General features: G+C 41.7%; 1 protein-coding gene and 1 pseudogene across 1 annotated transcript in view; one reads left to right on the top strand and one right to left on the bottom strand.

The window, feature by feature from the left end:
- chata (choline O-acetyltransferase a) overlaps positions 1-20,447 on the top strand; it is a 30,912-nt gene extending 10,465 nt beyond the window's left edge. Inside the window, exons 9-15 of the mRNA XM_078530840.1 lie at positions 1,607-1,707; positions 3,698-3,826; positions 8,016-8,138; positions 11,381-11,522; positions 15,682-15,744; positions 17,821-17,958; positions 18,943-20,447. Of these exons, the coding sequence (XP_078386966.1) occupies positions 1,607-1,707; positions 3,698-3,826; positions 8,016-8,138; positions 11,381-11,522; positions 15,682-15,744; positions 17,821-17,958; positions 18,943-19,215 (969 nt within the window). The 3' untranslated portion in view covers positions 19,216-20,447. The remainder of the gene's footprint in view (positions 1-1,606; positions 1,708-3,697; positions 3,827-8,015; positions 8,139-11,380; positions 11,523-15,681; positions 15,745-17,820; positions 17,959-18,942) is intronic.
- LOC144668477 (N-arachidonyl glycine receptor-like) lies at positions 6,578-7,889 on the bottom strand (annotated as a pseudogene).
- Positions 20,448-26,651: the final 6,204 nt, after the last annotated feature.

Raw genomic sequence — 26,651 nt, forward strand, 5'->3', positions numbered from 1 at the left:
AGAAAGTTTCATTGTAGATGAACGCAAAATGCTGCAGATGCTGGAAATCTGAAACAAAAACAGAAAATGCTGGAAAAACTCAGCAGGTCTAACAGCATCTGTGGAGAGAAAAACAGAGTTAACGTTTCGAGTCCGTATGACTCTTTTTCAGAGCTCATTGTAGGACTGTTTCATTGTAGGGCTGTTTCATTGTAAGGCTGTTTATTCCCTAGAAACAAAGATCACATTATTGGAAATGCTTCAAAATATTAGCCTAGAAATTTCTGTTGGTGATAATAATGGATGAATGCTAAATCTTCTCAAATGACATTCCTTGGCTTTTTAATTTTTATCATACACTAACCTGTTTATTTTAAATGGTACTTATACCATGCTTACATCTAAAACCATGGAGCTCATTGGGCTTAATGAGGATAAAATACTCTATGGCAAAGTCTACTAACTTATTGTGTGCAGTTCTGGTCACCACATTACAGGAAGGACGTAATAGCTCTGGAGAGAGTGCAGAGGAGGTTTACAAGAATGTTGCCAGGGTTAGAAAAGTGTAGCTACGAGGAGAGATTGGATAGGTTGGGGTTATTCTCCTTCGAACAAAGAAGGCTGAGAGGTGACTTGATTGAGGTGTACAAAATTATGAGGGGAATAGGTAGAGTGGACAGGATAAAATTGTTTCCCTTGATGGAGAATTCTAGAACCTGGGGACATAGATTCAAAATAAGTGGCAAAAGGTGTAGGGGGGACATGAGGAAGAACTTTTTTATGCAGAGGGTAGTGGGTATCTGGAATTCGCTGCCCAAGTTGGTGGTAGAGGCAGAAACTTTAAACTCTTTTAAAAAGTACCTGGATCTGCACCTAAAGTGCTGTAAGCAGCAGGGCTATGGGCCGGGTGCAGGAAGGTGGGATTAGAAAGGGCACCTGGGTGTCCTCGGGCTGGCATGGACAAGATGGGCTGAATGGCCTCCTTCTGTGCTGTAACTTTTCTATGGTTCTAACTACAGTGCCAGACAGACGTGGCCAAGTGGTCAATCCTATACAAGGTTTTAACTCGATGAGAGTTGCTTGTGTTTAAGCCAGATTTCCATTCTTTTTTGCAGAAACACAGGAGATATTGCAGCCCAAATTTTAGTATACACAGAAGAAAAGTGAAAAGCTTAACCGGCTTCTTTTCTGTGCAGCTTGCTATTCCAGAAGGTTTTACTGACTGGAACTCTATCCCTTAAATGTACAAGTTGAAATACAGAATTTAAGCAGCAATTGTTGATCTAGGATTGCTGGAGCATGCATTCAGCACTAGGAATTTGTTGTCTCTTGGTACACCTGTACTAGCTTTATTTGTTTTCTTGCCCCCATTGACATGTGCAATTTCATGAGATAGCAGCCTTTTTTGTTGTTGTTTCCAACTGCATATTGTTGTATCCACCAAAAGAGGTGTCCACATGTTTAAATGAAGCGGCAATGTTATCTTTACAGATATCTATGTAAAATAGCAGAATGAATATTTATCATAAGGGTGTAATATTGATTACATTTGGGTTGACCTCACAATGTGCAGCCTTACGTGCAGTTTAGCTCAAAAAGTACTGACAGATTTCCATTTTTCCTGCAGTTTATTGTTGGAAAAGATGGAGCCTGTGGGCTGGTTTATGAACACTCACCTGCAGAAGGCATTGCGGTTATACAATGTGTTGAATACCTACTCTGTTACATGTACGTCATGGTTTTCATGCTATTTTTATTGCTTCATTAATTACTATTTTGCAAAAATCTAGCTTACAAAAGCTTTGTTCATCAATAATTTTGCCAGAGGGGCAAATGAACAAAAGGGATAGAGCAATTCTCAGATGGATTTCAGGTTTACAAGAGGGTATTTTTGTTTTAACCCAGATAACCCTGACCATGGAAGGGGGCAATGCAAAGAGTATATCAATAACTGCCCATCATGTCTCTATTCAAACAAGAGGTGCCTCACTACAGAGAAGATATCCTTAGCATTCATGATTTATTAAGCCCACAGATTAGTTGAGTCCATACAGAGGAAAGTTCTAAAGACAGCTTTATCATCTCAATTTCACAAAAAGAACAACAGCAAGTAAGACTGGGCTAAAAATGCCAATACGGTATTAGCATATGAATATCTGTTATTTTCATTAAGTGGGCTAGCACCTTTGTTAGAAGAGTGAAAAAGTCACCATCAAACTTAATATGCAAAATATATTCAGAACAGTTGGAGATTAAATGAATCATAAAAGACATTTTGTAAAAGTCACACCTCTATTTACTGTTGCTTTTCTGAAGCAGTCCTTGTCCATATGCAGCAAGAGCTAAACAACATTCAGGTTTGGGCTGATAGGTAGCAAATAACATTTGCACTACGCAAATGCCAGGCAATGACCATCTCCAACAAAGAGAGAATCCAACCATCTCCCCTTGACATGCAATGGCATTACCATTGTTGAATCACTCACTAGCAACATCTTGTGGGTTACCTTTGACCAGAAACAGGACTAGCCATATAAATACTGTGGCTATAAGAACTGGTCAGAGGCTGGGAACTCTGCAATGAGTAACTCACCTCCTGATTCTCCATAGCCTGTCCATCATCTACAAGGCACAAGTCAGGGGTGTGATGGAATACTCTCCACTTGCCCGAATGAGAGCGGCTCCAGCAATACTCAAGAAGCTTGACATCATCCAGGACAAAGCAGCCCACATGACTGGCACCCCATTCACCACCTTAAATGTTCACCCCCTCCACGACCAATGCACAGGCAAGCAGTGTGTGCCATCTACAAGATGCACTGCAGTAATTCACCAAGACGCCTTCAACAGCACCATCTAAAACCGTGACCTCTACCACCTAGAAGGACAAGGGCAGCAGATGGGAACACCACTGCCTGCAAGTTCCCCTCCAAGTCATACACCGTCCTGATTTGGAAACATATTGCCATTCCTTCATGGTTGCTGAGTCAAAATTCTGGAACTCCCTTTCGAACAGCACTATGGGTGTATCTACACCACATGGACTGCAGTGGCTCAAGAAGGCGGCTCATCACCACCTTCTCAAGGGCAATTAGGGGTGGGAAATAAATGCTGGCCTAACCAGCGACGCCCATATCCCGTGAAAAAATAAATACATTTTTAAAAATCACTCTCCTATATTAAGGTAATGTAAAACATACAAGAATGGGCAATTTATTCACTAGAATTTACTTAAATTCCAATTGCAATATTGCTAGTGTTACATCACATTGTAAAACATCATAGGGGATTGTTAAATCATTTTTACAAGTTTAAGAATGGTAAATGCTTAGAGAGATGTGGAGCTTGCAGAGCAGAATTTTAACCATGTGCCCAATATAGCTTGCTAATCAGTGAAATTGGAACTGTGCATGTGCAGGAGGCACATTTGTACAGAGCTCTGTTATAGTTGCTCCATGAGCTGGTCAGGTTTTAATATCGTTGAGCAGCAGATCGTTCTGTGAGCTGTCTTGAAACATAAAAATAATTCAAGATCGAGTTCAATCTTTCCTTTGCACCATCGTTCTTTAACATTGTAATTGTTGGAAAAATGAATTGCGGTCAGACTTTACTTAGCATTGTTAGTATTCCTAGGCATGTCTACTTCTAGCCATTATGAGTACTGCATTACAAACCATAAATGTTGAGTATTTAAGGTATGTGTTATGTATCTTTTCAGAAAAGAAACTTCAAGGAAGTTAGTACGAGCTGATTCTGTCTGTGAGCTGCCTGCTCCAAGAAGATTGAGGTGGAAATGCGACTCTGAAACCCAAAGATATTTAACTTCAGCAGCTAATAAACTCCAAAGGTACAGACCAAATGATAATGGATATTTGACAAGAGTTTCTTTGTGGAAACGTTATTAAAGCAATTACAGTGGGGCATTTATAAGTTGTTTTGTCATACACTGCTGTTCTGGGTACAGTATTAGCTATTAGACTAGTAATCCAAAGATCCTTGACTAATGATTTGAAGACATGGGTCTAAATCCCATCATGGCATCTAGGGAACTTAAATTAAATTAAATTAATTAAATACAAATATGGAATAAAAGGCTAGCCCTTTAGGAAAGGAAATCTGCAATGCTTACACGGTCTGGTCTACAAGTGACTCCAGGCCCACAGCAATGTGGTTGATTCATAAAAGCCCTCTGAAATGACCTTGCAAGCTATTCATTCAGATTCAAGGAGGCAGCTCACTGTCACTTCCCCACAGGCAATTAGAGATGGGCACCCCATGAATGAATGTAAAAGGATTTCCTTAATTATTCAATTTGTCATAAATTGAGATATTTATTTATATTGTCTTCCCTCTTCAAAAGCATTTCATTGTGCAGCACACTTTGAAACAACTAAACTTGACAGGACACTCTATAAATGCAAGTATTTTTTATTTTCCTTTTTGTGGACTAAGAGGCATGTCTTGTTGCCTTTCATTATTTACATTTCACTGATGTTGACATTGCTCAGTGAACGGAAGCTTCCGGTTCTAAAGATTTTCCATCATACGCCTTGCAGGTAGTTCTGAAAGTAGATGACGCTGATGACCCTGGCCTGAAAGTGCATTGACACCATGGCCCAGATCTTCCAAGCAGCGGCAATGATCATTGGGTTGCCATTGCAATTGAAAATTCCCTCCAACTTGATGCTGCTACGCATTCTTACTGGGACTTTCCGAGCCCATCTTTCACAGAAATGCATAGTGCAGCATCTATCGGGGAACTTTGTCAAAGTGGACTAGACTTGGGGGAAGGCAGCACATGCAATCCCCTCAACTTTTTACAGTGCTAGCTGCTGTATGGTAAGATTAAAGGTCAAGTCAGAATATTAGTGAATTGGCAAGTGAATGGGTGAGTGAATGAATGGATAGGTGGGTAGTTGGGTTGGGAGGTAGGTGGGTGAGATGGATAAGTGAGTAGGTAGGTAAGTGGGTGAGGTGGGTAGGAATGTTATGATGTGGCACATGATGTACACTAGGTGGACCAAATCCACAAGGGAAACTTAGCCATGCTATCACAACAGTTTTGCAATTTGTATTTATTACGAGAAGATTTGGGCACTGAATTCAGGAGCAATGTTAAGACATTTAGAGATCTTAAAAATTAAATTAAAATATTTATTAAGAAAAGATTTTAAGCACATGCATAAGATTATAGTTACTTAATACTGTAACAAATATCAAGCTTTCTAATTAACCTGACTTCTAACTACATTCCCCCTTTAAGGCAACAGTCCAAAATAGATTTTAAGTTTAAAAAATAGCCAGCAAATTACCACAGCACTCATTCGACAGTGGAAAAGGCTTTTCTCCAACTTTAGTTACTGGACACAGCAGGTTTTTGTAAACATGGCTGGGGACTTCTTCAAGATTGTTTCACACACTCCTGTTAGACCTTACATGACCCCCCAACATATTCTTTCATTTCTCTTTATATATGTTTCTCTCTCTTTAATCTGTAAATTCCATTGTTCCTTTTGACTTTGCAAATTTACTTTTCCCATAATATAAAACCTTTCATGTTGCCAATATAACCACTTTCCTTTTGAGAAAAATAAACACACTGCTTGGCCTTGCTTATCTTGCCAGTTGTAAATATCCTACCATCCCTTTGAAAACCAAACAACTCCTTCACTTATCTAAAAATGGAAATTTCCTTCACACCTTGTATGCTAAGACCTCATCTATGTTTACTCATTAGCATTTCAAGTACCCTTCTACACATAACTCCTTTTGATAATTTCAAGCTTGCAGTCTAGCTGACTCTAATTTAATTAAATCGCACACAGACAGAATCATCCATACTCACCCCTATAAACCTACTTTACAATAACCCACAATAATATTATGAAAACTATTATAGTTTTGTAACAGGGGCAGGTGAATAAGGTGGGTAGGTGGGTACGTGGGTGAGGTGGGTAAGTGGATGGGGTTAGGTGAGTGAGGTGGATAAGTGAATGAGATGGGTAGGAAGTAGGTTGGTGAGGTGGATGTGGGTAGGTGGGTGGGTGAGGTGAGTAAGTGGGTGAGGTGGGTAGATGGGTGACGGGGATAAGTGGGTGAGGCGGATAACTGAGTGTGGTGGGTAAGTGAGTGAGATGGGTAAGTGGGTAGTTGGGTCGGGGGAGTAGTCAGATCAGGGGGTAGTTGGGGGAGTTAGTCAGGAGGTCGGGTGGGGAGAGTCTGGTGGTCAGGTTGATCGGGAAGTAGTAGGATTAGGTCTGGTCAGGAGGGTGGTCGGGTAGAAATTGAAACTTCCCAGGCAATTCTCATGGAGGTCAGGGTTTCCATAGGGTCCCAACATGCATCTTCAGTTGTATGTCCGGTCTTCGATGATCTGGAGATTGGAAGATTTGTCCCGTTATAATGCATGATTATTCAAGGCAAGTACTGAGGATCATCAAGAATGTAGTGAAGGCAGCCCAGGCAGTGAAATCAGTGTGACCACTTAACACTAGTAATAAAACAAAGGGAACGAACAAACAGTACCTTGAATAATGAGTGTCACAATATTTTGATGGAATTTTCTTTAGCTTTTGGCTTCAGTTGGATATTTTTTTCTTTAAGGAGATTGTTGATGGTGATGCAGTAACATCCTATCAGGATGAAAAAGGGCAGGAGGAGAAACAAAATCAAAGTTCGTACTGTTGACTTCCTTCAAGTGAATGATGTTGAGCATTTTTAGGCAGGTTGTGAAGTTTGAAACCTTGTCAGGGTCAGACGCAATGGTCATTATCTGGATTTTGATGCAGCTTGTCACAGCTTTGCCGGTGTGGTGAAGTTCCTGGCTTTGGGTTGGACCACTGGAATGTAACTGTCAACCCCGATGAAGGCTAAAAGCCACAGGGCAATGCAGGGGTGAAATATGGCGAGGGCAGCATTGATGCAGTAGAAGACATCACCATAGGGCCAGTAATTCCTCCCATAGTAGATCAAACGGAAAGGCAGCAGTATTATGAAAATGAGGTCCAGCAGAGCAACCTTCATCATATATATGTTCACAGATGTGCCTTTTTTTTTTGATGGTGATCTGAAGACCCAGATTGCAATTGCGTGAACATCCAGCCCAATTATAAAAACAATGCTGTGAAAGATAATTGCCCCTAGTTTGGACTCTGGGGGCTGCAAGTCTGAAAGGCTACCGTTCTCTATTTGCAATTTTAAAATGCTGGGCTGAGACTTTCATAACCCTGGAACATAAGTGTATGAGGAAAATAGAAATTAATACAAGTCATTGGTGATGGCAGAATAGGTTGAGAGCAAGGTTAATGAAGCATACAGTATCCTAGGCTTTATTAATGGGGGCATAGAGTACAAGAGCAACAGGGTTATGTTAAACCTGGTTAAATCATTGGTTTGGCCTCAACTGTAGTATTACGCCCAATTCTACATGCCACACTGTAGGAAAGATGTGAAGGAATTAGAGACTGCAGAAAAGATTCATGACACTGGTTCCAGAGATGAGGAACTTCAGTTATGAAGATAGATTGGAGAAGTTGGAACTATTTTCCTTGGAGAAGAGAAGGTCGAGAGGAGGTTTGATAGAGGTTTTCAAAACCATGAAGGTTCTGGACAGAGTAGATAGGGAAAAACTGTTCTCACTCGTGAAAGGATCGAGAATGAGAGGGCACAGATTTAAGGTAATCGCCAAGAGAAGCAATGACATATGACAAGAAACTTCTTCATGCAGCAAGTGGTTGAGATTTGGAATGTATTGCCTGTGAGTATGGTGGAGGCACAATCGAGGCATTTAAGAGGGAATTGTACTATCCTAAAAGGAAGAATCTGCAGGGTTACATAGAGAAGGCAGGGGAATGGCAACTAGGTGCATTGCTCATTCGAAGAACTGGCACAATGGGCTGAATGGCCTCCATCTGTGCTTCAAAAATTCTGTGAATCTGTAGAAAAGATAATTATGTAGATTATCCAAAGAAATGTAAATCCTGCAGAGTATCATGATATTAAATGCACCTTATAACTCTGGTAATATTCTTTTCCAGGTTGATCGAAAAAATTGATCTAGCAGTGTACCGGTTTAAGGCTTTTGGCAAAGACTTTATGAAAAAACAGAAGATGAGTCCTGATGCCTTTGTCCAGGTTGGATTGCAGCTATCCTTTTACAGGTGAGTCTCTGAAGTTTCAATGTGCCCCAAGCTGACTTTGGAGAACATAGGAAAGTATAGAATTGGCACAGACTGTTTGAACAATCAACCTTGTTCTTTCCACAGACCATGTCAAAACTTAATCTACTGTCATCGTTCTTTCTACTCAAACAATCTGACTTATTCAACGAAGGATTTGCAACTGTGCTCCCTGTCTCTCAAGAGATGAAGCAAGCAAAACTGAAAAATATCCATCCAGCATTTTATTTTGCTTTATTTTTCCCTGAACAGTTTCCTACTTTGAGGTGAAACTCCAAGTTCCTGCCAGTGTAACAACCAACATGGTGCACATGTCATTCGATTGTCCCCATTGCTGCTTAACCTAGGAACCATCATTCTGTAGAGAAGATCTCTTTTCATTTGCTTGAGGCTTATTGCTTTGATATTCATGGCCTTTAATTATGTTGAGCACCCAAGTTAAATAATTTGTTTGCATTAGCGTGGCACAATGTCACAGCATTTTAAAAATCTCTTTCATTATCCTCCTTTTGTCAAATGAAAGTAAGATTTGTTTTACATTGTATTTAAAGCACAGAAACTTTTGTCATGCTCTTCCTCCCACCTTTCTTCATCTAACCCTATTAATATATCATTCTATCCCTTTCTCTCTCATGTGTTTATCTAGCTTCCCTTAAATGCACCAATGCTAGTCACCCTAACTACCCTTTGTTTCAGATTAACCACTCTCTGGGTAAAATTTCTCCTGAAATCCATACTGGGTTTATTAATGACTGACTTGGGAAGTCTTGTGGCGCAATGGTAGTGTCCCTACCTCTGGGTTCAAGTCCCTCTTCAGGATTTGATGGCCATGGAAGGTATGTTTGTAACATGGTCAAACAGGTTGATTATTAGCCTGTAAATCCTTCCAAATGCCTGATGGCAGGTGGTAAGAGCAGGAGAGTTTCCTGGTCAGCCATACTGCAGAGGGCAATGGCAAACCACTGCAGTACTTTGCCAAGCATAATCATGGGCCGGTCCATGATCACCAACACCCTCTTAGGGCATAGTACCTGAAGGAAGAGGAAAAATGACTGTCTTACATTTATGGCCCCTGATTCTAGTCTCCCCTGCAAATGGAAACACCTTCTTTACGTTTGCCTAATCAAACATCCTTGTGATGCTGCAGTAGGATTGTCGCTAACAGCTTCAGATTATCTGGATGCCTTCAGTGAACGAATAATCATAACACACAAATTGTTTTTCTTTTTCATTTCACTAGTGGATATCCCTTCATTAAGTCCTACCCCTGCCTCAGTAGTGGGCAGGCTCAAAAGCTAAGAGGGTGTGGTTTAGGGGGTGCCTACCTTTATTTCCCAAACATCTCCAGTCCAGTGAGACTATGAAATTTCCCTTTTAGCTTTCAGTAATACAATTGTTGTGCAAGCTCGAGTGTTGGGAGAGTGTGCCCGGGTCTTGCATTGAAGGTGAGATTTCGTTGCAAACAGAGAAACCAAAACTCTACTCATGAGACCTTAGTAAGATCTCCTCCAGGGCTAAGTCACGTTGTTGCAAAGTTATGTTCCTTCATGATATTGATAAGGTAGGATACTTTCATAATGCACCAAATATCACAATTCCTGTTTCAATTTGCATATATTTCAATTTAAATCTACATTAAATTCCTTCTGCCATTCCTAATCTCATGCACTCAATTGATCCTAATCTTTCATAATGTCATCAATCTCTCATGCTCATCATCTAGCCAAAAAGATTGGTGAATTATCTGATATTGCAAGCATTCTCTTCAGTGTCATTTCTGGTTAATGTGAAAAGCAGGGGACTAGCAACAGATGCCTCTAAGAACTTAATTAGTTATTACCCTCTAGCCAGATATTTTTCCATTTATCATCACTTGCTGCTTTTCAATGCCAAAGCAATTTACAATCCAATTAACTAATATTCCAGTAATAACATGAGGCTTCTAAATGAGATTAAAGCTCATATGTGGAACTTCATCAAATGCTTTCTGAAGGTCTAAATAGATTATGGCCACTGGATTGTCCTTGCCAGTTCAATTTGGTTACCTCTTCAAAGAACTTTAGTAGATTTGTGAGGCAAATTAGCTAATTCTAAATTAATGCTGACAATTCCTAATATAGAAGTCTAACTCTTTGTATTTTAGCTCAGGATCAGCCGTAGGATTGGCAGACATTTCACCCAGCAGTCCACCTCAACACAATGTCCAACCTAATTAGTATCAGTGGAGTGACTGAGGTTCAGGACTTTGTTCTAAAATCGAGCTTGTTATCCTGGGTGTGTATATGAAGGCTTTCCAAATTCACCGATTGATTTGCTCACTGTTCCAGGCTGAAGTGCAACAATTCCCCCACTCACTGCCAGTGTAGGCAGGTCATATGGGAGACCATTAGTGTCACTGAGTTGCAGGGGGTGCAAGGCCATCCATGTTGAAGCTATTAAATGGCATGTTAAATGGCGGAGCAGGCTCAGACTCAAAAGTTGAGGCTTGTGACACTGGAGAGGACCTCAATGTTTCAATCCACAAAGACAGCAACTCCAGAGGGAATAGACCGGAATGAGTTAAACCAGATTAAACAAAATTACCAAACTGAGTTAAAGCCTATGAAATGATTCTAACCGATTAATTCACACAATTCAAGTCACTGCATGTGCCTGACACCTAACTACTGCTTCCTGAATGTGGAACACAAGTCATTGCATCTCTCACTCAATTCTTCTCTCATTTCCTTGAAGATTCTTGGATGCAAGCGATCTGATGCCCCGGGTACATTTAATTCCTGGAGGTTCTTCATAATGTATTAGTAGCATCTGAAAAGGTTGTACATTCCAAGTTAAAATGCCTGCACCTAGAATTTCAACATCATATAATTTATGAGGTCTGCTGGGAAAAATTATTATTGTACATCTGATATTTTCTGACCCTCCCTGATATGCTTATCATATTTAATCCTTAATTGGTATGTCTGTTTTATTGCCTACCATATGTAAAATATGTCTTATGATCCTTTCCTGTTGCCTAGAATCTAACTTTCTATTATCCTCTTTTCTAATATTCATTTCATATTTACTCTTGGCTGAGTTTCTCACATTCCTGATGAGTATCTGTTTCTTTACTTTTAAAATAATTCTGCTCACCCCTCACATGGTTTTGGTCTTCCCAAATTCCTCTTCCTCCTGGCGACTTTTCACCTTGCTAAAAATTGTTGTTGTTGTTTCTAATCCAGATGCCATGGGAGACTTGTCCCCACTTATGAAAGTGCTTCAACACGTCGTTTTCAGGAAGGAAGAGTTGATAATATTCGATCAGCAACTAAAGAGGCATCCGACTTTGTAAAAGCAATGACAGATGGGGGAGCGTCTGTCTCGGTGGGTCTTTCTCTAAGTCTCTCTGTCCCTTCCTCTCTTCTCTTTGCTCTACTTTTATTTTTGGACTTGAGTATTGCTGAAAAAAAGACACGTGTTGTCGAAGCTTTTCATCTTGACACTCATCAGGACAATTCGCAAGGATGCCAAATGTAAAGGGAACAACAATCTTTAGTGCATGAGAAGAGAGTGCTCATTGGTTGGCAAGTGGACTCTGATTGGTAGAGGTGTTGCCATGGAGACTTATTTCCTTTATGGCCTGTCTTGGCTTCTGTCTCTACACCCGTTCCCACCACTCTGCTGTGACACCACAGGATGCAAGTGTAGTAACTTTCAAAACAGAATTGAAAAAATAATTGAAAAAGAAAATGACAATTTGCAGAGCTAATGGGGAAAAGGCAGAGGAATGGGACTAATTGGATAGTTTTTTTCAAAGAGCCTGCACAGGCACAATAGATTGAATGGCCTCCTTCTGTACTCTATGGTTCTATATGAAGACTTGACAAATTTATCTGAAATTCCTTGTGCTGCTATTTTAGCAATGGCATTTCAAATGGGTTCACACCTCTGCTAAAGTAGCAAAACGCAGGCGCCAGATAAATGCAAACAGTGCTCGAATATTAATTACCCGCATCAGAGGTTCAGGGTCCAAATCCTCCTTTCTCTTTCCACCTTATATGTATACTGCTTTTTAAAAAATTATTTCACGGGATGTGGGCACCACTGGCTATGCCAACATTTATTGCCCATCCCTAATTGCTTTTGCGAAGATGGTGGTGAGCAGCCTCCTTGAACCACTGCAGTCCATGTGGTGTAGGTACACCCACAATGCTGTTAGGGAGGGAGTTCCAGGATTGTGACCAAGTGACAGTGAAGGAATGGCAATATATTTCCAAGTCAGGATGGTGTGTGACTTGGAGGGGAACTTGCAGGCAGTGGTGTTCCCATCTGCTGCCCTTGTCCTTCTAGGTGGTAGAGGTCATGGGTTTAGATGGTGCTGTCAAAGGACCCTTGATGAGTTGCTGTCGTGAATCTTGTAAATGGTACACACTGCTGCCACTATGCGTCAGTGGTGGAGGAAGTGAATGTTGAAGTTGGTGGATGGGGTGCCAAAAAAGTGGGCTGCTTTTGTCCTGGATGATGTCAAACTTCCTGAGTGTTTTTGGAGCTGCAGTCAACCAGGCAAGTGGAGAGTAGCCCATCACACTCCTGACTTGTGCCTTGTAGATGGTGGACAGGCTTTGGGGAGCCAGGAGGTGAGTTACTCTCTGCAGAATTCCCAGCCCCTGACCTGCCCTTGTAGCCACAGTATTTATATGGCTGGTCCTGTTTCTGGTCAATGGTAACCCCCAGGATGTTGAATAGTGTGGAATTCAATGATGGTAATGCAATTGAATGTCAAGGGGAGATGGTTGGATTCTCTCTTGTTCAAGAGCCTGGCACTTGTGTGGCATGAATGTTACTTGCCATTTGTCAGCCCAAGCCTGGGTATTGTCCCAGTCTTGCTGCATATGGACACGGACTGCTTCAGTATCTGAGGAGTTGCGAATTGTGCTGAACATTGTGCAATCATCAGTGAACGTCCCCACTTCTGACCTTATGATGGAAGGAAGGTCATTGATGAAGCAACTGAAGATGGTTGGGCCTAGGACGCTACCCTGAGGAACTCCTGCAGTGATGTCCTGGAGCTGAGATGACTGACCTCCAACAACCACAACCGTCTTCCTTTGTGCTAGGTATGACTCCAAACAGCAGAACATTTTCCCCCTTATTTCCATTGACTCCAGTTTTACTAGGGCTCCTTGATGCCACACTTGTTCAAATGCGGCCTTGCTGTCAAGGGCAGTCACGCTCCCCTCACCTCGGGTGTTCAGCTCTTTTGTTCATGTTTGAGCCAAGGCTGTAATGAGATCAGGAGCTGAGTGGTCCTGGCAGAACCCAAACTGGGATTCAGTGAGCAGGTTATTGCTAAGCAAGTGCTACTTGATAGCACTGTTGATGACCCCTTTCATCATTTTACTGATGATCGAGAGGAGACTGATGGGGTGCTCATTGGCTGGTTTGGATTTGTCCTGCTTTTTGTGTACAGCACATACCTGGGCAATTTCCCACATAGCCGGCTAGATGCCAGTGTTATAGCTGTACTGGAACAGCTTGGCTAAGGGTGCAGCAAGTTCTGGAGCACAAGTCTTCAGTACTATTGCCGGAATATTGTCAGGGCCCATAGCTTTTGCAGTATCCAGTGCCTTCAGCTGTTTCTTGATATTACGTGGAGTGAATCGAATTGGCTGAAGACTGGCATCTGGGGACCTCTGGAGGAGTCCGAGATGGATCACCCAGTCAGCATTTCTGGCTGAAGTTTGTAGCAAGTGCTTCAGCCTTCCCTTTTGCACTGACATGCTGGGCTCCCCCATCATTGAGGATGCTGATATTTGTGGAGTCTCCTCCTCCAGTAATCACAGAATCACAGAATCAGTAAGTTGTTTAATTGTCCACCACCGTTCACGGCTGGGTGTAGCAGGACTGCAGAGCTTAGATCTGATCCATTGGTTGTGGGATTGCTTAGCTCTGTCTATCACTTGCTGCTTATGCTGTTTGGCAGGCAAGTAGTCCTGTGTTGTAGCTTCACTAGGTTGACACCTCATTTTTAGGTATGTCTGATGCTGCTCCTGGCATGCCTTCCTGCACGATTCATTGAACCAGGGTTGACCCCCTGGCTTGGTAGTAATGGCAGAATGGGGGATATCCTGGGTCATGAGGTTACAGATTGTGGTTGAGTACAATTCTGCCGCTGCTGATGGCCCACAGCGCCTCATGGTTGTCCAGTCTTGAATTGCTATATCTGTTCGACATCTATCTGTTTAGCGCAGTGGTAGTGCCACACAATACGATGGAGGGTATCCTCAATGTGAAGAGGGAACTTTGTCTTCACACGGACCGTGGGATGGTCACTCCTACCGATACTGTCATGGACAGATGCATCTGCAGCAGATGAGGATTGTTGGTGAGGATGAGGTCAAATATATTTTTCCCTTTTGTTAGTTCCCTCACCACCTGACACAGACCAGTCTAGCAGCTATGTCCTTTAGGACTTGGCCAGCTCGGTTTGTACTGGTGCTACTGAACCATTCTTGGTGATGAACACTGAAGTCCCCCACCCAGAGTACATTCTGCACCCTTGCCAACCTCAGTGCTCCCTCCAAGTGGCGTTCAACATGGAGGAGCACTGATTCATCAGCTGTGGGGGCGGGCACTACATGGTAATCAGCAGGAAAATTCCTTGCCCATGTTTGACCTGAGGCTGTGAGACATCATGGGGCCTGGAGTCACTGTTGAGAACTCCTAGGACTACTCCATCCCGACCATATACTACAGTGCCACCTCTGCTGGGTCTGTCCTGCTGGTGGCACAGGACACACCCAGGGATCGTGATGGTGGTGTCTGGGACATGATTCTATGGGTATGACTATGTCAGGCTGTTGCTTGACTAGCCTGTGAGACATCTCTCCCAATTTTGGCACAAGCTGTTAGTAAGGAGGACTTTTCAGGGTTGACAGAATTGTGTTTGCCATTGTTGTTTCCAGTGCCTAGTCGATGCCGGGTGGTCTGTTTGGTTTCATTCCTTTGAGACTTTTAGTGGTTTGATACAACTGAGTGGCTTGCTAGGCCATTTCAGAGGGTGCTTAAGAGTCAATCACATTGCTGTGGGTCTGGAGTCACACGAAGGCCAGACCAGGTAAGGACAGCAGATTTCCTTCCCTAAAGGGCATTAATGAACATCTTAAAGGAGGAGAGGTTCGGGGATGGAATCCAGAACTTAGGATCTTGGGAACTAAAGGCATGGCCACCAATGATGGAGTGGTTAAAGTTGGGATGCTCAAGAGGCCAGAATTAGAGGAGCGCAGATATCTTGGAGTGTTGTGGGGTTGGAGGAAATTAAAGAGATATGGAGGGGGTTGAAAACAGGGATGAGCATATGAAAATAGAGGCGTTGTTTAACTGGAGGCCAACATAAGTCAGCAAGCACAGGGTAAGGGATAAAGGTCACTTGATGCGAGAGTGCACACATCCAAGGATGTGAATGAATTGTATGAGGGGGATGTGTGTGTATGTGGCCAGGTATTACACAACCTAATATGTGATGCTTGACTTTTAATGACAGGATTCAAAGAAGATGGAGCTTCTCTGGGCAGCAATCGATGCACAGACCAATTATACTATACTTGTAAGTGAAAATAATTTCAATTTCAAATGCGGTGTTAGCAAAGTAAAAGTTTTATTGATTACATCATTTGCATGCCAATTAATTAATTACTTATATTAACAGTGAAGCAGTAAGTCGTATCTTTAGTAACTAAATGCACTTCAGCATTGATTTCTTTTATTAGTTATTCAATAAATCTCCCAGTTTTCAATATTTCATATCATCCTGTGACAAGAAAGTATATGCTGTGTTATTTATGAGTGCAAGAAAAGAAAATAATCCATATTTTAAAATAACAGCTTTGTGGCTCAGTATAAGGACACTCTACTGTCCTGTGCTGTGATGTTTCAATTTATTAAGGCTCGTCAGGATCATACTCTATGATGCAATCTATTATAAAGCAGATTTAATTTAGGGTCAGAAAATGTGATTTCTTTTTATTTGCAATAACTTAAGTCTCTCTGACATTCACAGATACAATTTTTTACTGTATAACAGCACAACTGGAATGACAGGTTTTAATTTAGTTATAAAATAGATGACAAAGTTTGGATGAAATGCACCAATTTGCTCTCCTTCCAACTAGTGGAAACTGAAATTGAGATTTAAAGGGGAAGCACACTCACAAAAGAATAAAAGCAAAGAACTGCAGATGCTGGAAATCCAAAACAAAAACAGAAACAGAAATAGCTGGAAAAACTCAGCAGGTCTGGCAGCATCGGCAGAGAAGAGCACAGTTGACGTTTCGAGTCCTCATGACCCTTTAACAGAACTAAGTAAAAATAGGAAAGGGGTGAAATATAAGCTGGTTTAAGGGGCGGGGGTTGTTGAGACAAGAAGCCAGTAATAGGTGGAGATAACCAAAAGATGTCACAGACAAAAGGACAAAGAGGTGTTGAAGTTGGTGATATTATCTAAAGGAATGTGCTAATTAAGAGTAGAAAGCAGGACAAACAAGGTACAGATAGACCTAGTGGGGGTGGGATGGGGGGAAGGAATACTAAAAAGGCTAAAAGGTAGAGATAAACAATGGGTAGAAAGTGCCTAGTCGGAAGATGAGGTGCTGTTCCTCCAGTTTGCATTGAGCTTCGCTGGAACAATGCAGCAAGCCAAGGACAGACATGTAGGCATGAGAGCAGGGTGGAGTTTTGAAATGGCAAGCGACAGGGAGGTCTGGGTAATGCTTGCAGACAGACCGAAGATGTTCTGCAAAGCGGTCACCCAGTCTGCGTTTGGTCTCTCCAATGTAGAGGAAACCGCATTGGGAGCAACGAATGCAGTAGACTAAGTTGAGGGAAGTGCAAGTGAAATGCTGCTTCACAAAAGAATGTTTGGCAAACCTCTTGTTTACAAATGACACCGCCATGATGGAAATAGCACCCAATGTCTTTCCCTCTGCGGACAATAAAAAGTATGAATGAATAACTCCTCAGCAGTCACAGTAACCCTCAATATATAAATAAAGGAGCTTAATAACAGCTGTAAACTTTGACAAAGCACAAGTAGGTCCATTGACTTCTGAAAAGATAAAAGGCACATTATTGTTTCAGGTTTAACCCAGTACTGAGAATGGATTCCAACTGACACTGATCTTTGGTTGGACGGGCAGGTCCTTTAATTGCTTAATTGATCCTGTCAATGGCCTCAATTGGCCATTGACAGGTCGGCGGGCACACAGCTGATTTTGCTGCGCCCCCGCCTTCCTGAAAATTTAAATGGGGTGGGGTAATATCAGGAGTTCCGCCCGACGTCATCCCGTGTCATTTTATGCATCGGCGAGCAGGCCCCACCCCCGCTCACAGACGGTAAAATCCTGCCCAACATTACCAGGAGCTGGTCAATGTGTCCTGGTTTTGACTTTTGAAAATCTGGCCACCCTGTTAAAGCCTGCCTCTTGTTTGTTCTTATTGTATATGATGGCTGGTGCACGTTCAAGCAGAATTGTGCGCATGTTTCTGGCCTGCCAATTTTGGGGACTGCATAACCCCTGAAAAATGGTTGCTACAAAGCCCAATTTCTCAGCCTTTAGGTTTATACTTGATAATGTTAGTTTATACAAAATAATGTAATATTTTCCCATTTTGGGTTATGTTCTAGGCTATTACTGGGATGGCGATAGACAATCACTTACTGGGACTGCGGGAGATGTCAAAGGAACTGCAAATGGATTTACCTAAACTGTTCACTGATAAAACATACCTGATGAGTAACCATTTTGCCCTCTCCACCAGCCAGGTCAGTGTCTAAGCACTAATGTATCAATATTCCTTAATTTGTTTGAATTGGTTAAATAAGAATGTAAAGGAGGAATACCACATTGCCAATGCAGGTTTGAATTCTACGTCCTATGCGATGGAAAGATAGGACACAAATCTTCACACAATGTTTGCTTTCCAGGATTGTGCTGTGAGGAAGTCAACAACTGCCTGGGAAGGAAGGAGGGGAAAGTTGAAGGGCAAATCAAACTGGGTATTCTCATGCACTGCTCAGAGGCTGATTTGAAAGTCGCTTTGATTACGGGTTGGAAGCTGAACACTGATTTTGCCTTGACCTGGAATACTGTTTGAAACAGGGAGTCAAAAAAAAAAACGGGGGGAGAAACCATATCTTAAAATACTAATAGTAAACTACTTTCAAATTCTTGAAAAGCATAAATTGAAATTTAAAGCAGTAACATATGATGTAAGACTCGCCAGAGCCCCTCTGTTCCCATCCCCTCAATTTCAGAGGCCAGTTACATAGTTGGTCAGCCATGTGTGTTGCCACTATGAATCAGAACCACGATGAAACCTCGATAACAATTGGACCTTGGGTCAAAGCTTTATGATGTTATATTGCCTCCTGTTATTCCTTTATGATTCATAAATATCCAGCTTCCAGGAAAGGACTGTGTTATTTTAGGGAGAGGATTATTGAAAAGCAAGTCTATTGAAATATTATCAGATATTTTATCAAGGGAGTCTATGATATGAATAGTTTATGTTGGACATTTGCCATAGCAGTATTGATGGGCTAAAGCCAAAAAGCTGTGTGTACACAATTCCACAGGTGTGGCAGAAAGGTTGTAGTTTAAATTTAATTAAATTTAAATAATACCCACGTCTCAAGAATGTAGGACAGGTACACTTAAAGTGGCTCTATTTACCCAATTAAACTACCTAATATGCTGCCTGCACTATAGCATAAGATCATTAAGTTCTGCCTTTCATTGTTCTACAGGTAACTACAACAACAGAGGCTTTCCTGTTTTATGGCCCTGTGGTTCTAGATGGTTATGGTGTTTCCTACAATACACACTTGGACCAAATCATCTTCTGCATTTCCTGCTTCAATGATTGCAAGGAGACCTCTTCTGCCATGTTTGCAAAAGCTGTGGAGAAGAGTTTTCGAGAGATGAAGGACCTGTGTGTCAAGTGCAACATCAAAGCCAAGCAAAGTTTCATGGGGAATGCAACACAGAAAGTTCAAAATGGAAGGAAGTTGTGCCACTAAAGTTCTCAAGCTCCGGTTGACTGTGAAATGGTCATTTTTTTATGCAATGGAATAGCATACTCTCATCAGTCTTCATCCATAAGGAGCTTGCAAGGGATCTGATGACACATCAACTTGCTACTGCCCGTACTGAAAAAATTATAAACAAGTCAAATTATAGCATTAGCTCTACTGTAATAGTATCTCGTTACCATGGAAAATGGAAAAATTATATGTGATGCATATCAATCCTGGATAGATGGTTTGCCAAATATGCGATAATTAGCAATGTAATTAAATCTGTGCCATTTAACTCTCATCTCTACATCACCTGTGTAACACATGAAGAGAATGTATTTTGTTTATTGAAGAATTTGTTTTGTGCTATTGTGGTAACAATTATGAAAAGTAGAGAATTGAATAACTTTGTAACCATATCATTTGAATCACATTGAACACATAAAAGATCTTTTTTCTGGTCATGCATTTTTCATGTAAATTACAAAGTCGCTGTGCCAAAAATATGTGGTGTGGTTGGAGAATATGAGCTTAACTATAAATGTTTCACATGTTTTGGTGTGAGTTTTACTAGACGTATTCTTGTACAAGTTATTGTAGCAATAGGATGTAAAACTATACCCCTGGAAAGAGCACTGTGCAGTCACAACCCTGGCAGTACTCATGCAGTTTCCTTACGGGGTCAAGACATGTGATGTGTTTCGTTCTGTAAATAATTATAGTGGTGAATAATTGCTGCATAGTGTATCTAAACGCCAATCAGATGAAACTATTTTTGTTTAAAAGTCAGGATTGTTGCACTCCTGCTCATATTTATATATAAATTCTGATTATGCAACAAAAGAAACATATTTTACAAAATAGATCACAGGAAAATCAAATATATATGTATAGTCAGTACCGTCCAAGAGCTATTTATTGTACATAAATATATCTTTTGGAGAAGTAAGGAGGTGCAGAGGTGACTCTGGTATTTCATGTTGGAAACTGATAAAATGTCTATGTATTTTGCAACGTATTTTATGTTCAGACTGTGTATTTCTTGTTTGAAGTGTAAATCAATGTGAGTGTGCGGAGTGTTAATAACTTTATGTTCATTGTCCATTGCTAAGTCTTGTCCTGTAATGCTGCTTTTACAGACAGGGTGCTTAAGAGTTGGTGCTATTAACCAAGTGAAGGGAAAACTAACATGGACAATTGTGCAGTCTTGTTCAATAAAATGTTTATTGTGGAAACAGTGAGCTGTTATTATAATTCCACAAATACTGACTTGTGCTGATCCTGTGATTCTACCTTTGCATATCTCCATCTCAGATTAGGCCAGCGATCAGTTTGCTGGATCCAGAGCCAAAAGCATTACCAGGAATAAAGCATAACCAGGAATAAAGCATTACTCTCATGGTTAACAAATATAAAAATAACAATGTTATAAAAATACGTAACAACCTTAATGTTCACCACATATTTTTATTCCTGATCAGATATTTTAATATTTCAGAAATATGAGGAAAGGCTGGAAAATTCTGTGCTTTTTCCCAATTGGAACAGGGAAAGATCAATGGAAAATACAACAGAGGCTTTCATAATGATGAAAGATGCTGACAGGATAAACAAGTGAAAGATTGTTTCCACCAGTTGACTACAGCCATACAAGTAGAGTTATCATTAGAAAGCTGAAGGAGTAAATTTATTCACACAAGTTGAATTGTCACAAATGACTACTGATAAAGGAATTGGATGAGTATTTGAAAATGAAGACTATGAAAAGAGCAGGAAAATGGTAGAAAGCTGATGGCTGGAATGGCCTCCTACTGTGGTGTAATTTCTACAATTCTATTTATGGTCATAATAATCAGAAGTTTCATTGTTACATTCCTGATGAGTTGACTATTGCTTGGTTTGAAATGCCATTTAAATCTAGATTTTTAATTTTGCCCTAAAGCGCAAGCTTCGGAACAAGAATTTGCAAATTCATGTGGCAGGTTGTGAGATTAAACATCACTCCTGATTGATCAGAGTGAAGTGGTATAAAAATGATATTGCCATAAATCCCTAACAGTGAGCATCGTAAGGAAAGGCTGAAAAGCAAAGTGGCACACACCATTTCTTCATTTGCTGCCTACAAAAATTATCTTTTTAATCTCCATGTCATTGAGCCTGGAATTTGTTTAATTAGGGTAGAGAAGGCTTTGCAAAAATCAAGCTGAAGAACCTGTGAAGTTTTTTTGCAGAACAAAATCTGCAGTAGGTGGCAATCACCGACTGGGAAGGAATCACATTCAGAGAGAAGTGACAGATGAGTCTGTGAGGAGCATTGCTAAAGCCAACTAAAATATCAGGAGTGTAGAGAAGTCAGATTCCAATGTCATTTTTACTTGAAGGTGCTGTTCTGAATTAATAAGCGTCATGTATTAAAATCATATCATAAAAACAATCCACAAGGATGAGGCATTGATTTTCCTTATGAGTTCCTACAAATTATGGTTCAAGAAAATATATTTTGTAAAACATCACACACGAGTGGTATACTCTTAAATCCTCCTATTCAACCCATAGTTCAGAATTTATTCAGTTTCTTCTACCTGCCTGTGAATTCCAGCATGAACTTCAGCTGCCATTAGCGCAGTTTTTATTTTACTAACATTGTAAAATATATTATAAAAATAATATAGGTGATAGAAAGCGAGGCTGTGATTGAATCTCAGCATTCAGATGACACCTATAAACAACTCGAGTTTCGCTCTCAAGGCTTGTGTCACCAAAGTGCTGTGTCAAAATTACAGTTTTATTACTCAGTTCCAAACAGCCATAACTCTCCCCCAGTTTCAAGTTTACAGGCCCAGTCTTTGCCATCCTATAAACAAATCTGCATAAAAATCTGGTGATGGTAAACAGGAGGTACAGCGGAAACATGAAGGAACAGACAGAAATATGCCTTAGCATTTTTATATAATCTTAGCACAAAATAAAACTCGGACAAAATTCTTATTTCTATATTATTTCCCAAGGTCATTTCTTTTTTTTATTCGTTTATGGGATGTAGGCGTCACTGGCTGGGCCAGCATTAATGCCCACTCCTAATTGCCCTTGAGAAGGTGGTGGTGAGCTGCCTTCTTCAACTGCAGCAGTCCACATGGTGTAGGTACACCCATAGTGCTGATAGGGAGTGAGTTCCAGGATTTTGACCCCATGACAGTGAAGGAACGGCGATATATTTCCAAGTCAGGATGGTGTGTGACTTGGATGGGAATTCCCACGTGGTGGTGTTCCCGTCTGTTTGCTGCCTTGTCTTTCTAAATAGTAGTGGTCGTGGGTTTGGAAGGTGCTGTTTAAGGAACCTTGGTGAGTTCCTGCAGTGCATCTTGTAAATGGTACATACTGCTGCCACTGTGCGTCGGTGGTGGGAGTGAATATCTGTGGATGGGGTGCCAATCATATGGGCTACTTTGTCCTGGATGGTGTCAAGCTTCATGAGTGTTGTGAGAGTTGCACTCATCCAGGCAAGTGGGGAGTATTCCATCACACTCCTGACTTGTGCCTTGTAGATGGTGGACAGGCTTTGGGAATCAGGAAGTGGAGTTACTCGCCACAGGATTCCTAGCCTCTGACCTGCTCTTGTAGTCACAGTGTTTATGTGGCTAGTCCAGTTCAGTTTCTGGTCAATGTTAACCCCCAGTATGTTGATAGTGGGGGATTCAGTGATGGTAATGCCATTGAATGTCAAGGGCCGATGGTTAGATTCTCTCTTATTGGAGATGGTCATTGCCTGGCACTTGTGTGGCGCAAATGTTACTTGCCACTTGTCAGCCCAAGCCTGGACATTGTCCAGGCCTTGCTACATTTGGGTATGGACTGCTTCAGTATCTGTTGAGTCGCAAATGGTGCTGAACATTGTGCAATCATCAGTGAACATCCCCACTTCTGACCTTATGATGGAAGGAAGGTCATTGATGAAGCAGCTGAAGATGGTTGGGCCGAGGACACTACCCTGAGGAACTCCTGCAGTGATGTCCTGGGACTAAGGTGATTGACTTCCAACAACCACAACCATCTTCCTATGTGCTAGGTATGATTCTAATCAGTGGAGAATTTTCCTCCTGATTCCCATTGACCCCAGTTTTGCTAGGGTTCCTTGATGCCACATTTGGTCAAATGCCTTGATGTCAAGGGCAGCCATTTTCACCTCGCCTGGTTTTGAATGTCCCTTTGATACCAGAAAATATCACTGCACTTCAAAAAAAGTCAAAGTTCTCCAGAAATTCCTTAATGCATATTTCAACAGCAGACATGTATCAACTGGATTTACTTTGTTAGGAAGTCTGTTTGTATTCTAGATACCACTGTTTGTAGTAAATTATTCAAGCTTTCAGGCATCAGACCCGTAATGGCCCACAATTCTGATATTGGGATGAAGGCACACCATTCTGGGGATGAATGGCCCAGATCTTCTGATCTCCGGATGGTCATGCCCTGGAGGCACTCCCCTAAGGTGCACTGGGGTCCCGTCAGAAGTCCCAATGCAGTGACTACATGGGAATTGCCCGGGAAGTTTGGACCTCTCTGCATCTGAAAGTCTCCGAAGCTCTGAGTTAGAGTCACAGACTTAGGATGCTTCTGACTCACTTACCTGAATAGTTACTCAGGAAAAGTTAGAAGGGTTAAAACCATTTCTAAATCCTGGGTAACTATACTACTGACCCTCCAACTCCTCACTGGAGCCCCCCGACTAACCCCGGCCACCTAACTACCTGCCTAAACCTCCGACTCATTCCCGACCCCCAACCACCGGACTACTCATCCCAAACCCACTGACTCCCCTCCCCAGTGACCACATGGCTACCCCCCTGATCTCCCAACTACCCATGGCTATCCCCGACCCCTCGGCTAACCACCCCCGGCTCCCTGACTACCCCCCAATATCCCTCCGACTACCCCCGACCACCTGACTCCTCACCTACCTGCCACCTTACCGCCTCACCCACTTGCTTTCTCTCTCTGTAGATTCTCAAAGTGGCTTTGGAACTTTAAAATCTCTACTTTTCAGAATACAACAGCTAGTGCCATAAAAGGGGACGTTGCTCCTACGATGATTCCTTCCGCTGCTCCCTGTGAGAATTGTTGCACTGCGCGAGTTTGGAAGGACCCTCCATCGGAAGACGGGCCTGAAAAATGGTAGCAAGGTAAGTAAGTAACTTTTTGTGTGAAATGGGGACTCCAACCCAGGTTGGAAGTTCTGGACCCAAATGAATCTTTAGATTGCATTGACCCCATGTGATATCTTCCTTGAGAATGCATAAAATTGACATTGTGTGTAAAAATGGGCAACAGCAAAAAACTTTAATCGCCCAACGTGAACATCCCTCATCTCGATAAGCATAAACAATCAATCAAACATTATGAAGGGCCATGAAAGCTACCTCATTCCATTACTCTATGCTGATGAACTTCCTTGCCTCTCCCAGCTAAGTAATGCACTTCTGATCAAAGCAGGTAAACATCTACATTGTTCAATAAATTTGACAACCACACTCATTGTAATGTGTTTGATGGCACTAAGTAATCATAGCCAAGTATTTTAATACTTCAAAAGGATAAGACAACATTTTGTGCTCAATACTCTCTTGCACATGTCCTATTCTGACCTTGTAACAATTTGCTACTTTCACATTGGACTTTGAAGACCAATTTAAACAAATGGATGGGAAAAGATTGGCATTTGAATAGTACAGACCACTGCTGACTCTCAAATGACCCTGGATGACAAAATAACATTTCCACAAGAGCAAAGTATTGTGAATACTGGAAATCAAAAATAAAAACAGAAGAAGCTGTTTTAGGTCGATGACTTATTCAGGAAGGTTGCTTTCATCAGTTCTGACAGAGGGTCTGTTATGATTCTTGGCCAGACCCTGGGACATGAGGGGCAGGAGGGGGGATTCGGTTGGGGACCAATAACGTTTTGCTTAAAGTAGATAATGTTTGAGATTCAAGTGAATAAAGCCACAAGATTCCACCGGCTTTGAACAAACAAATATAAACTTTACCATACAAGTTCAGAAAGACTAAACAATTTTCAATATCTATCTCATACCCTAACATTCAGGGTAAGTATGAGGTACATGTAAATTAACAGGTGATCTGTGGTTAGCACACCACACTACACAATAGATGACAGATGTGACCAAACCAGGTTCCATGGGTTTCTCAACAACCCACCCAGATGTTTGTCACACTTTGAGCCAACCAATCTCACAGAAACTTAGTCTTTCTCAAGAGAGTTTCCAATCTCCACATTTGAAGATCTTGTCTTGGAATTCTCTCCAAAATTTGCTCCTACTCGAATGGCTTCAACAATGACCCACCTCGCGAGGTTTCAATCTTGCCTTCTGAAAATCCTTCCCTCTAGATCTCTGAGACACTCAAGCTTCACCTTCCAAGCACATTTTCAGATCTTCGGCTGTGCCAAGCAGAAAACCACTTCTCCAAAGGGGTACCTTTGCCCCAGTGGCTCACAGCAAAGAGTCACCAACCTTTGGCTGCCTTCTCAGATGTTCAGCACTCCTCTTGTGCCCACTTCATTCAAAGTCTGCTACCTGCAGTTCTTTCTTGAATTTGGAGTCTATTATTCTGCTCCTTTCTTTTAACTTCATTTAAGGGGTCAATTTAGTTCCCTGGCTTTGTCCCTTACCTGGGACTACCTTTTGGGACCTCTCCCTGCACCCCCCTGGTTTGGGACCTTCTCCTTGCACCCTCCCTCCCATATCCTGCTCCCTGGGACACCTTCAAGATAATGGTGCTCCGTATCAGGTCATCTGACCTGGGAGTCAAGGTAGGTCAAGAGAACAGGGTGATGTGTGAATGGGACTTGGTGAGAGTTAGGGCACAGGCAGCAGAGTGTTGGGTGATATTTACAGAGGATAGAATGTGGGAGACTAGCCAGGAGTGCATTCAGATAGTCTAGTCTAGAGGTAACAAAGGCATGGATGAGGGTTCCAGCAGCAGAAGAGCTGAGGGCGATGGTGGGGGGTGGGCAAAGAGTCAGGCAATGTTATGGAGGTGGAAATAAGGACCTTAGTAATGGTGTGGATATGTGATCAGGAGTAAGCTCATTTTGGAGTCAGATATGACACCAAGATTGTGACCAGACTGGCTGAACTCATAGTTGCAAGGGAGGAGGGTGGAATTGATGGCGAAGGAATGGATTTTGTCTGTGGCATGAAGGGCAATGGCTTCAGTATTGCCAACATTTAATTGGAGTGCATTTCTGTTCATCCAGTACTGGATGTTAGGTAAGAAGTGACAATTCCAAGACAGTGGAGGGTTCAAGAGTGTTGATGGTGAGGTAGAGCTGGGTGTCATCGGCTTATATATAAATCTGACACAATGTTTTCAGATGATGTCGCCGAGGGGCAGCATGTAGATTAGAAATAGGAGGGGTT

The sequence above is a fragment of the Cetorhinus maximus genome, chromosome 27 (assembly GCF_964194155.1).
Source record: "Cetorhinus maximus chromosome 27, sCetMax3.hap1.1, whole genome shotgun sequence".
NCBI classification, from domain to species: Eukaryota; Metazoa; Chordata; class Chondrichthyes; order Lamniformes; family Cetorhinidae; genus Cetorhinus; species Cetorhinus maximus.